The 12,572-nt window shown below is 35.5% G+C and overlaps 1 protein-coding gene across 1 annotated transcript; it reads left to right on the top strand.

Moving 5' to 3' along the window:
• The first annotated feature begins 2,840 nt into the window (after positions 1-2,840).
• LOC125827329 (probable sucrose-phosphate synthase 1) lies at positions 2,841-12,035 on the top strand. The gene is made up of 13 exons (XM_049506632.1): positions 2,841-3,028; positions 5,787-5,876; positions 6,667-6,905; positions 6,999-7,062; positions 7,208-7,906; positions 8,106-8,222; positions 8,367-8,498; positions 8,595-8,771; positions 9,476-9,529; positions 9,619-9,681; positions 9,798-10,706; positions 10,790-10,917; positions 11,493-12,035. Exons 1-13 carry the CDS (start codon positions 2,846-2,848, stop codon positions 11,764-11,766), a joined length of 3,129 nt encoding a protein of 1,042 aa, XP_049362589.1. The 5' UTR covers positions 2,841-2,845; the 3' UTR covers positions 11,767-12,035.
• Positions 12,036-12,572: the final 537 nt, after the last annotated feature.

Below are 12,572 nucleotides of genomic sequence, written 5' to 3'. Positions count from 1 at the left end.
AGTTAAGATTAATGACTATTTTGTGGGATTTATGCTTAGCACCGAGTGGATTAGCGGCGATTACCCATGTCTCATAACTAAAGGTGTACATAGGTCGATTTGGTTTGGTTTTTCATTTAAAAAATTCAAACCAATTATGTCGATTTATTATATCTAAAAACCAAATCAAACCACATAAAGTCGTTTTTTTCGATTTCAACTTTAGTCGGTTCTTTCGGTTTTTTTTTCTTCAGTTTTTCGATTTTTTATAACTATACGGTATTTGAAAAAGAGATCAAATATATTTTCACTTACCTGTGTGATAAGCTAAATTTAAAAAATGTTAAATGAATAGAAATTTTTGAAAAGACGGTAAAATTCACATGAGTACAAAATATTTTTTTTGAAATATCAACTTTCATTATGTTAAATTAATAAGATTAAAGGCTACAGACAAACTGAACACAAAACAAAATATTTACAAAGTAAATTGTTAACTTCGAATTTTAAAAACTATAACAATATAATTGTAACTTCAGATCTTAATACAAAATAAAATATTTACAAATTTTACAAGCCTAAATTTGAAATACAATATATAAACATTGAAAACTATAAACTAACTAAAAATATATTTACAAAGTAGATTATAAATAATATTTTTTATCTATAAATAAAATAAAATAATATATATATATATATATATATATATATATATATATATATATACACACACAATATTTTACAAGCCCAAATTTTAAATAAAATATATAAACATTGAAAACTATAAACTAACTAAAAAAATATTAACAAAGTAGATTATAAATAATATTTTTTTATCTATAAATAAAATAAAGTAATATATATATATATATATATGTCTGTTTGGTTTGGGTTCAGTTTGACTTTTTTTCTTTTAATACCAAACCAAATCAATAGTGGTCGGTTTTTTTTTCAACCGCCAAACCAACCAAACCAAACCACAAATCGTTTTTTTTAATTTGATTTTGTTCATCGGTTCGGTTTGACTTGTACACCCCTACTCATAACTATGTGCCACCATAGGTTTGTCTTAGATAGACATTAGCTAATGGATCCACTTTATCTCATGTTTATGGTTCTTACCTTGGCAAGTAAGGACATCTCTTTTAAGGACATCTCTTTTTGGTGTGGGATAGACACCAGATTCCATGTTATAACTCACATGATCTATGCCGGTTAAAGACAAACTTCACACAATAATGAACTAAGGTCACTTTCTAAAGTATCTCACATGTGCTTTATACGATGTTTCACTTGCATTGACCATGATGTGACGTATGATTTCTAACATGTTATTTTATGATTTAGCTTGGTCATTGCATGTCATGAAAAGTCCTTTTAGTATGATTTTGTAACTCTTATGCATTGCTATCATACTTGGTACATTCCATGTACTAATGCATACTTGTGCCTACATTGTCACTAATGTAGGGTCCAACGTTCCTATCCCTCATACTCGTGGCTTATTGATTCATTTGAGCTTTGAAGATTGGTGAGTCCTCATGATCCGAGGGCTAAGATGCTTTTATCGCTTTCATGTCATTTTTGTTTTTCAGACCTTGTATGTAATGTATGAGTTACATCCCAATTACTTTCCTTATGATATAATAGATGACTTAGAGACTTATGTTTAGACTTCCGCTTTTGTCAACTTTTTTTTATATGAAATGCTACTTTTAAACTATTTTGTTTTTATTATCTTTTATGATGTATGCTAAGTGGCTTGTATAGGGCTTCTCGGGGTTCTATACGCCATGTTACGCCTAGGGTCTACCTTGGGTCGTGACATATGTGAAAAAATCAAACCTACCGATAAACTGAATCGAAAAAAACATTTTTGTTTATTGCTATTGGATTATTGGGTTAACAGTTTTGTAATGGTTTTATAAGAAAAATTATTGGATTATCGATTCAGTTTTGATTTTTAATATTGAGTTATTGGGTAAACCTACAACTCATAAAGACTGTAGTAATTTACTACTTTTACCTGTTCATAAATGTTAAATATTAATCTCAATACCTTACTAGTTACTGTATTTTCCCTTTATCCTCTAGTTCACACTTTACACTGACTTTGAGTATACAACTTCATATTATACAAAACATATGAACCCTATTCCTATTAATTCTCCACTCTCTACCCTCTCTTGCTCGCCTCTCTCCTCCCTCTCTCAATCTCGCTCTCCTCTCTCTTCCATCTCCCAATCTCGCTCGCCAAATATATAAATACATATGTATATCTGTTACATATATATAATTATTTGACATATATACATATATTATTCGACAACTATACATATACAATTTGTCTCTCTCCACTCTACGCCCTCTCTTGCTTGCCTCTCTCCTCTCTCTAACATGTAGCTACAAATTGTAATTAACAAACTATAGCTATGAATCATAGTTAAATTATTTTTGAGTGACTATATATGAAAATTCCCCAACCATTAAATGCTTTAATAGATGGGACCCAAAGAGTTCATGTAGTTAAAATATTAAATGCATCCTAAAATTTAGTAATATTGTTTTGAAAAGGCTTTAACTTTGTTTTGAAAATAAAATGTTTTTAGAGTATAGTTTTTTATATGTTTCTGGCCAAAATTTTGTGTCAGTTTAGCAGTTACTCGGTCAAGATGTACCTCCTCTGTTGCCATTTATTTTGCAGTAACCATCGGGATCAGTGCTCTAACATTCTCTTTCTCTCACTCTCTCACACCCACCCACAATGCGTTACAATGCAAAAAAACACAAAGCAGAGGAGATTTCACATTGCACCCATCATGATGAATTGTTAAGATTTTGTTTGCAACATTTCACATTGTAAATGGCGGGAAACGAATGGATAAACAGTTACCTTGAGGCGATCCTGGACGTCGGTCCCCCGATCAATGATCCAAAATCCTCTCTCTTGTTAAGGGAAAGAGGTCGTTTCAGTCCAGCTCGTTATTTCGTTGAGGAAGTCATCACTGGCTTCGATGAAACCGATCTTCATCGCTCTTGGGTTCGCGTAAGTCATCCTTTATTCATTTTTTTTTCAGTTTTGCCGATTCCGGAGAATGTCTCTGCAGGATAGATCAGCATGTTTTTTTCCTTTTTTACTCAACAATTTCCAACAGTTTTATGTCACACTACCAATATCATTAAGAAAAGAAGAAATATTTTATCCAATTTCTGAATTGATTCAATGGCCTACAATGATTTTGTTAACTGTCATATACTTGGAGCGGCAATTTTATAGTTCCATTTTTGAGAAAGTGGTGATTTTAGTCTTCGTCCCTTTGTAATTCGTTTAATACATTTGTTCTTCAAATAAAACAAGAGAGAAGTATCAAAAACACCCTTCTTAAACTTGACGCAAATTATTAGTTTCATTCTCGAACTATTGACAACCTTAAAAACACCCCCTTTACTTGACTAATTGAAGCTAAATACACCCCTGATCTTGCAACATTAGTGAAATACACTCCTAAATTCTCGTCAAGTTTAGGGGTGTTTTCAACTCCATTTTTATTAAAAACTCCATGCTTATACAAGGGTTTGAGACCACTTGCTATGTCATGTTGCATATCGAGTGTGTATCAGGGGTGTATCTAAGTTTAGTTAGTCAAGTAGAGGGGTGTTTTTAAGGCAGTCAATAGTTCGAGGATGAAACAAATAATTTGGGTCAAGTTTAGAAGTGTTTTTGATACTTCTCTGGTAAAAGAAACATACATTTTGGACCCTCAACTAACAAAAGCAAATCAAGTCATCATCTCAAGCATAAAAATGAAAAAGATAAGTTTTGGACTTACACTTGATAAAGTTTGAGTTGGATAAGTTGAGTACTAATCTTAGTGACAAATTAGGCAAAGATCAAAATAGTGCCCAATTACATAGGCTTGTGATTTTGCCTCCATCAAGATTCAAGCCAAACAAATATAAAACTACTAATTTTCACAAATGAACCAGGACACTCATACCAACTGTAATATCAATGACACCCGTCGCCCACCTACGGTAAAGCAAAACAATAGATGCTAATTCTTCCCAACTGCAAAGACGACAATGTAAGCAGAAATAAGGAGACCACCTATTATCTCGATGGCAATGGGAAGTTCTACCGCTCTATGCTCTACCTTGTCATCTAAGCTGGTTAGGAGTGATTCACCCAATGCCATGTCCAGTGCTTGTTCTTTCAAGAGAATCATCCCCACATCCCTAATTCAGGTTGATCTGTCTGTATGCACAATGACCATCTCCGCCTAACCAATCACAAGGTCAACGTCAAGGACTTTGTGCTCCTCACCTATCACTTTTTCCCATTCATAGAAAATATTATGCTAATTTATGTTAGCTTGAGGAACCAAAATCTTGCATTTTGTTTAATTGAAGGTGAAATGCAATCAATCGGACAGCACATCGGCCATTGATTTCCCCATAAAGTTAAGAAATCAAATGATTTACCACTGATTAGATCATTGCTATAGGACTTCAGCAGTAAACAATTTCACAGGATGATCTTTACGGTAATAACTTATCAGGCAACCTGAATTGGTTGCGGTGAAGAGTTTTTGTAGGAACCTTTCCACCTCATTGCATTTCCAATTCTACAAACATCTTCTCACAGACAGATATGGTTCTATCCCTTTTACGAACTTTGGCCAACATAACCCCTTTTGCACAGCATTGATAATTGAGAACAATTAGTGGAATTCATCTATCTAGGTAGTTTGAGCCGTAATAGTATCTTGTTCCTAATCCCCTGAGAATTTAATAAGTCTTGAGGAATTTATCCTATCCAGTATGATGATGAATACAATGTTCCAACTTCATGATGTTGTAACCTCATCTGGAAATCAACCATATTGACTGCACCCATACTTCAGACAGATCGACTCAAAGTGCTCAATTTTCAAATGCCCAATCCCCCATCTGTAATCAGAGTCATGATCATCTTCATTCAACCAGGTGATACCCTTATCTCCATCCATTCCATCACATATGAAATTCCTCATTAGTTTCTTTAAGTTTTTACGGATTGAGGAGGGAATTGGAAACATGGAAGTAAAGTATGTGGAATAGATGCGAACTGTTCCCTTAATTAGAGTGATCCATCCTTTTTGTTTTGATAGGTACTGTCCCCTTTTCCTTTGTCAATTTGGTGTAGTTTCGTTGTCTTGAAGTATGGTTTCAATGTTTCCTCTTGAAATGTGTCTAACTCAAAAGGATTAAACATGGGAAAATAGTGATAAAAATTGGTGGTTGAAAGTTTACAACAAGACTTCCTTTTGCTCTCCCGTTAGAAGGTTGTGTACTCGCCGGATATCCACTTTTAGAATTTTAGCCTTAAAGTAGATCAAAAGGTTATCTTTAACTGGTCTTTATAAAGGCCCTATTCAGCAAATTAATGGAAGTGTTTTTATATTTACGTAAAGATATGCAAGTTGAAGCAGATACTCATTATTTAGTGCTTTTACCTTTTCATTTTGGTTTAAAATAAGTTTTTTTTTAACTTAATCAAGAAGGTAATAATTTTATTCTTCAAAGGCATTTCATCACATTGGAGTATGTTAATTCTGACAGATGTTTCATTGAGAATAATGGTTTGTTGCTTCGATAAGTAACTGTAATTATTTATCATACACCTTAAATATTTATTCTTTGTACTTATCAACTGAGAAAGATGTTAATCTGTTAGATTCTTTTTTCTTTGTTTTTGTATGGTCTAACTGTATTGGATATGCATTGACATGAGTATTAAGCAGGCCTCTTGAAATATGTCACAGGCTTCATCAATTCGGGATTCACAGGAGAGGAATACAAGATTGGAAAATATGTGCTGGAGGATTTGGAATTTGACTCGCAAGAAGAAACAGGTTCTTGTGGATATTATATCCCTGGCTTGTACTTAGGGTTGATGTGTTTTTTTTTTTTATTTCAAAAAGTTTGATTTCATTAGTTCGTTTTAATAGTTATTTGACTTCACATTATTGCATCACCTTTCAATGAGTTTATAACTGAAAGTCAATGATGGTTATTCTCTTAGTTGCGCGGACTCTTCACTTTTGATGCCGCACCTATCTCGGATTCTTCAAAAATACACTACTTTTGGCGAATCCGACACACACCCGTTGGCATTTTTGAAGAGTTCGAGCAACATAGGTTATTCTCACGTTAATGTAAAAGTGATTTTGTGTAATGTTTATTGGGGACTTCACCGATTCTATTTTGTACAGCACTCTACCACATTTTACTATATTTAAAACTTCACCTGTAATCTTTATGATGAATATGAAACTTTCTATTAAAGCCATAGCAATACCATTAATATTAATCATGCCAATTGTATGACATCTTTATTCCGTCTGTGTATGAAGTTCATTCAAGTTCAATTCAGAAGGAAAAAAATAGTAACCTGTTTTTGTCCAATGGCTTCCCTCCATAAAGAGTTACAAATTCGTACATTCATAATCTTAAGTCACTAAAAGGCGCCCAGCTGCTATGACAGTTTCCAAATTTTGGATTACACTGGATGGTGATAGCCCTCAGTTACTGCCACTTGCTCTAGTTATTCTCAATGTCCTTGGTTACTGAGACATGCTAAGTCTAACATTGTTAATTGCTTCAATCATAAAGTAATGTGTGCCCTTGCTATGATACTTTCAGCTTGAAGGGGAAGAAGCTCAGCGTGTGGCGAAAAGGCATCGTGAGCGTGAAAGGGCACGGAGAGAAACAACTGTTGACATGTCAGACTTATCAGATGGAGAAAAGATAGACATTGTTGGTGACCTCTCAACTCATGGTGATAGTGTCCGAGGAAGAATGTCCAGGGTCAGCTCTGTGGATGCGATGGCAAATTGGGCTAATCAATACATGGAAAAGAAACTTTACATTGTGTTAATCAGGCACTGTTCTTCTCAGTTCCTGAGATCTTGTGTTTAAATATATTTCATACTTAATACATATATCAGTCTGTCTAACAGAAACCTTGCTTGCAGTCTTCATGGCTTGATAAGGGGAGAAAACATGGAGCTTGGTCGGGATTCTGACACTGGTGGCCAAGTATATTTTCTTTGTATAACACTTCGTGGGCACAGTTACTCATACATGCATTACATTAATCCGCTATCTGTCCGAATTCTTTAATGCTCTGTGTCTGTTGTGTTTGTGTTTCTTGTGGTCGGTTTGAATCTTTCTTTCAACACAGGTCAAGTATGTTGTGGAATTAGCCAGAGCTTTAGGCATGATGCCTGGAGTTTATCGTGTTGATCTGTTGACAAGACAAGTGTCAGCACCTGATGTAGATTGGACCTATGGTGAACCAACAGAAATGATAAACCTAACAGACTCTTTAGATGCCATGCCTGAAGTAGGGGAAAGTGGTGGTGCCTACATCATCCGCATACCATTTGGTCCAAAAGATAAATATATCCCGAAAGAGTTACTTTGGCCTCATATTCCTGAATTTGTTGATGGTGCCCTTAGTCACATCGTCCAGATGTCGAAGGTTCTAGGAGAGCAAACTGGTAGTGGGCAGCCACTCTGGCCTGTTGCTATCCATGGACACTATGCAGATGCTGGTGAATCTGCTGCTCTTCTGTCAGGTGCTTTAAATGTACCGATGGTTTTGACTGGCCATTCACTTGGACGAGACAAGCTGGAACAACTACTAAAGCAAGGACGACAACCAAAAGAGGAGATAAATGCAACTTACAAAATAATGCGGCGCATAGAGGCTGAAGAGTTATCTCTTGATGTATCTGAGATGATAATTACTAGTACACGGCAGGAGATAGAAGAACAATGGAATCTCTATGATGGATTTGATCCAAAGTTAGAACGTAAACTCAGGGCAAGAACGAAACGCACTGTGAGTTGCTACGGCAGATTTATGCCTCGCGCAATGGTGAGACACTTAAATCTTTTTATTTAGACTAGTTCTGTATTCACTGTGTTAGGAATATCCTCTCTTTCTTTTCGTATACTCTTTGCTGATGACTTCTTGAATTTATTGTTCTTGCATCATCCTTGCATCTTTTTCTTGTTCTTTTCTTTCCCTCTTCGTGTGTATATATTATACTAACTTTGTTATTTTACTTTGGCAGGTGATTCCTCCAGGAATGGAATTTCATCATATTATTCCACTCGAAGGTGACATGGATGGAGAAGTCGAAGGAAATGAACATAATGTTGGGAGTGCAGATCCACCCATTTGGTTGGAGGTTTCAATCATTATCTTCCTTGAATCCTTCATCTCCTAAATTGAAGATTTATGTGGCTCTTGTTTCTTTTTTGCTTCAACCATCTTGTTTAAAATTGTGCAGATTTGATGTTGGTTCTAACTCAAAACTATAATTCTTTGACAGATCATGCGCTTCTTTACCAATCCACACAAGCCTATGATACTTGCTCTTGCAAGGCCTGACCCAAAGAAAAACTTAATCACATTAGTCAAGGCATTTGGAGAGTGCCGACAATTGAGAGAGCTCGCAAACCTTGTAAATTTACAAATTCACCCTCCACTCATCAATATTCAGCCTATTATGCAGTTAATTGTTCTCTTCCTAATGTTCTTCTATTATGTTTCATTGCAGACATTAGTGATGGGAAATCGTGATGTAATTGATGAAATGTCCAGTACAAACTCATCTGTCCTTGTTTCAATAATTAAACTGATTGACAAGTATGATTTATATGGTCAAGTTGCGTATCCTAAGCATCACAAGCAATCTGATGTTCCTGAGATATATCGTCTGGCTGCAAAGTCAAAGGTAGATCAGCAAATAACATAAATATCTGTGACATTTCCTGGTGTGAACTATTTGTGTAGCTTGTTCCCACATAATCTCTTTTGCCTACAGAACCTCCATTCTCTTATTTCTGATTGTACAGTGATTACCCCGAGTAACTGCCAGATTGAAGACACATGAATCACTTAATTGTTATTTCTTAATATAGACCACTCATTTATAGTGAATCGCGTGATGATACAACATATCCATGGTTAGTGTTAAACCTTTATCATGATCCAAAGATTACAGAATAAAAGAAACATAATATTCCTGCATTTTCCTTATCCTAGTATTTAGATGGAAGTTTTGGATTGTGAAACAGAAGGGAAAGTAGTTGCGGTAGTTGGAAGCGTCTGCTGCCTCAGTATTCATGAGGGATTGTGTCAAGACTTCTGCTTCAATTCCAGTGACCTGAGAATTGATTTCGAAACCTGTCAAATTCATGATAGACTGTAATTCTTAAGGTTACTATTATACTATGCGCTACGCATAGAAAACAGACACAAAATGAATAATGACAGAGTGAAAGGTGACAGACTGTGAAAGCCTTTCAATTTCATATCGACAGCAATGTTTTTTCACTTAGTTATAGCAGCTGAAAAGGCCAAAAAGAGTGTTGACATCTCATAATTAAGCATCTCATCTCTTTGTTAAATTCACTTGTAAATATCACAATTTTGCAGGGGGTTTTCATCAATCCAGCTTTCATTGAACCATTTGGACTCACTCTGATTGAGGTGCTTTTCTGATTTCCTCTTTTCGTAATTTCAGATTTACAATATGTATGCCAAGTCCATTTGCAAACTGATGTCTCCTATTCAAACAGGCAGCAGCTCATGGTCTTCCCATGGTTGCCACAAAAAATGGTGGTCCAGTTGACATTAACCGGGTTTGTCCTCTGATGGAGCCTACTTAATTGTTTCAAGGGTTTTTTTTTTGTCCACTGGATTTAAATATAGACATGTCATGTTAGTTTTCGAGGACTTACCATTTACTTTGTTTCAGGTGCTTGACAATGGTTTGCTAGTTGACCCCCATGATCAACATTCTGTTGCTGATGCACTTTTGAAGCTAGTAGCTGATAAGCACCTTTGGGCAAGATGTAGGGACAGCGGATTGCGAAATATACACCTCTTCTCTTGGCCAGAGCACTGCAAGACGTATTTATCGCGAGTGATGTCTTGCAAACAAAGGCAGCCAAAATGGAAACGAAATGAGGATGAATGCTCCGATTCAGAACCAGATTCACCTGAAGATTCCTTGAGAGATATTAAAGATCTGTCTTTAAGCTTGAAACTCTCATTGGACGGGGATAAAAATGAAAAGAGTGGTACTTCAGTGACTGCCCTAGATTTTGTGGAAAATGCCACAAAAAAGAAGCGTCAATTGGATAATATGGTCTCAACACTTCCAGTAAGTAAGTCCATGGAGAAAACAGAGCAAAGTAAGTTTCAACTGTCAAGGAGAAGGAAGCTAATTGTAATTGCGGCGGATTGTGATACCCCAGCTGGTTTAGCTGATGTTACCAAAACAATTATTGAGACAGTCAAGAAGGCATCATCCATTGGTTTTATCTTGTCAACAGCCTTGACCATTAGTGAGGTGCAGTCATTTTTGGAGTTATCCAAGCTTAAACCACACGACTTTGATGCTTATATCTGCAATAGTGGTGGGGAAGTTTATTATCCATGTTTAAATTCTGAGGAGAAATGTTCAGGGCCTTCTTTTACTGTGGATTCAGATTATCAAACTCACATTGATTATCGTTGGGGTGGAGAAGACCTAAGGAAAACTATAATTCGTTGGGCAGATTCTCTAAATGACAAAGTTAAAAACAAAGCTGAGATAGCTATAAAGGAGATTGATTCAGCATCTGCACACTGCTTTTCTTTCAGAATAAATGATCAATCATTAGTAAGTTGACCTCCTCCAAAAAAGCATCTCAGTGTGACTCATTTAAGTAATCTAATGCTCTGAGATCTATTTCTTTTGTCTAGGTTCCTCCTGTGAAGGAAGTTAGGAGATTACTGAGAATTCAGGCGTTAAGATGCCATGCAATATATTGCCAAAGCGGTAGCAGGTTGAATGTCATTCCTGTTCTTGCTTCAAGATCACAAGCACTCAGGTCATTTCCTGCCTCTTTTCTTTCTAACAAATTAAAATTTTCACATTCCTTGCATCAAATTGTCAACCCAAGTCTTAATTATGACTATAAGGTTAGTTTAGGTAGGCAATATTTTTCTAAGGATATTGACTCTGCTACCACCTTTTTCCTTTTTTTTGTTAACTAAAGAAATGACTTCTTTTTTCTTTACATACAAGGGGAACAGCAACCAGTTCCAACTGTATTTTAGGTGGAAATACATGGTTAAAAAGTTCTACCATTTTTGATGAATCATATGCATCTTTTTTCATGCTGTCATCAACTTTCATTCATTTGCAAATTTGTCCTCCCTTGTTTCTTTTAAGGGTCATTTGGTAGAGTTTATTAGTAAAAATAATGCATGTGACTAACTCTGTGTATTAGTAATATCTTATTTGGTAAAAAATTTCAATATATGCATGTGTGTTGAGGTGTGTGTTACTAATACATGGAAATCCATGGTATTAGGGCTTTTAATATATGTATTAGCAAGATTAAAGAGACAATAGCCGCTGGCATTTGTAAAATCTATATTAATCATTAGACCTTATGTTCAGGTACATGTTCATTCGATGGGGCATTAACTTGTCAAATCTTGTGGTTTTTGCCGGAGAAAGTGGAGACACGGATTATGAATTATTGGTTGGAGGAGTACATAAAACTGTGGTGTTAAATGGAGTTTGCAGTGATGCTTCTAAAGTTCATTCAAACAGGAACTACCCTCTTGAGCATGTTTTGCCAGCCATGAATTCTAACATTGTTGAATGTGGAAGTTGCAGCAAGGAAGATATTAGTGTAGCGCTAAATAATCTTGGTTTTTCTAAGGAGTAGATGGCTATTTCTATTCAAATGTCTTGGTTGCTATGTGTGGTGGTGGAGCCAGGATTTCCGTTGAGGTGGTTAGAAAAAAAAACATGCTAAATAGAGCTGACAAATAAGTTGTACCAGATTTCAAACTAAAACATTGAGAAATGTTGCTAGCCAGATTCAAATCTGTGTGCCTACTAGTTTCTGAACCCCACAGCCGCTGAACCAAGCCCCTTACTTGTGTTGAGTGGGTTCAATATTAAATATAGACATAAAATACAGATTTGATCCTATATACATTGTGTAATTTTTCGATCATGAACTCCATGTAGATCCGCCCCTGGCTGTGCGATGTCAGTAGTCTCTTCAAGTTTTTTTTTTTTTTTTTTTTTGTTATACAGAATGAAATGAGCTCACAATCTGTTTGAATGAAGATAACAGAAGGTATGATGTTATTAGCAACCAAAGAAAAAGGATTTGGTATGTAGAAAATTCTGAACTTTAGGGGTTGGATTTGATTCCTAGAAGAAATTGTGCTAGTACATATATCTAAGTTTTTTCATCATTTTTGGAGGAGAAATCGTGCTTTCTGATTGGAGCCTCTAAAGGGTACTGGGAGGTAAACCACGAGTCATTAATCTTTAAACGGAAAGTTCCAAATTTACACTTGATGTTGTTCAAATAACTCACGTTTATCCTTCATTTGCTTTTGATATAAATAATACCCTCTCTGTATGTTTTGGACCATAAATGTTTCTAAACTAAAAAAATATCCACGTGAGTCATTTAGATCACTGACATGGCAAAGAAAAGACTAAAATTGCCCTTGA

Source organism: Solanum verrucosum, unplaced genomic scaffold, assembly GCF_900185275.1.
Source record: "Solanum verrucosum unplaced genomic scaffold, falcon-dt-bn FXZP01000106.1, whole genome shotgun sequence".
In the NCBI taxonomy this organism is placed as follows: domain Eukaryota; kingdom Viridiplantae; phylum Streptophyta; class Magnoliopsida; order Solanales; family Solanaceae; genus Solanum; species Solanum verrucosum.
This window is presented reverse-complemented; position numbering and strand designations above follow the sequence as displayed.

What these genes read in the sequence shown, in the direction of transcription:
- LOC125827329 (XM_049506632.1), top strand. Translation starts at nt 2,846, where the DNA reads ATGGCGGGAAACGAATGGATAAACAGTTACCTTGAGGCGATCCTGGAC. An exon ending in GATTTATGCCTCGCGCAATG is followed by an intron (nt 7,907 to 8,105) that starts GTGAGACACTTA and finishes TTACTTTGGCAG; the next exon opens with GTGATTCCTCCAGGAATGGA. An exon ending in GTCCAGTTGACATTAACCGG is followed by an intron (nt 9,682 to 9,797) that starts GTTTGTCCTCTG and finishes ACTTTGTTTCAG; the next exon opens with GTGCTTGACAATGGTTTGCT.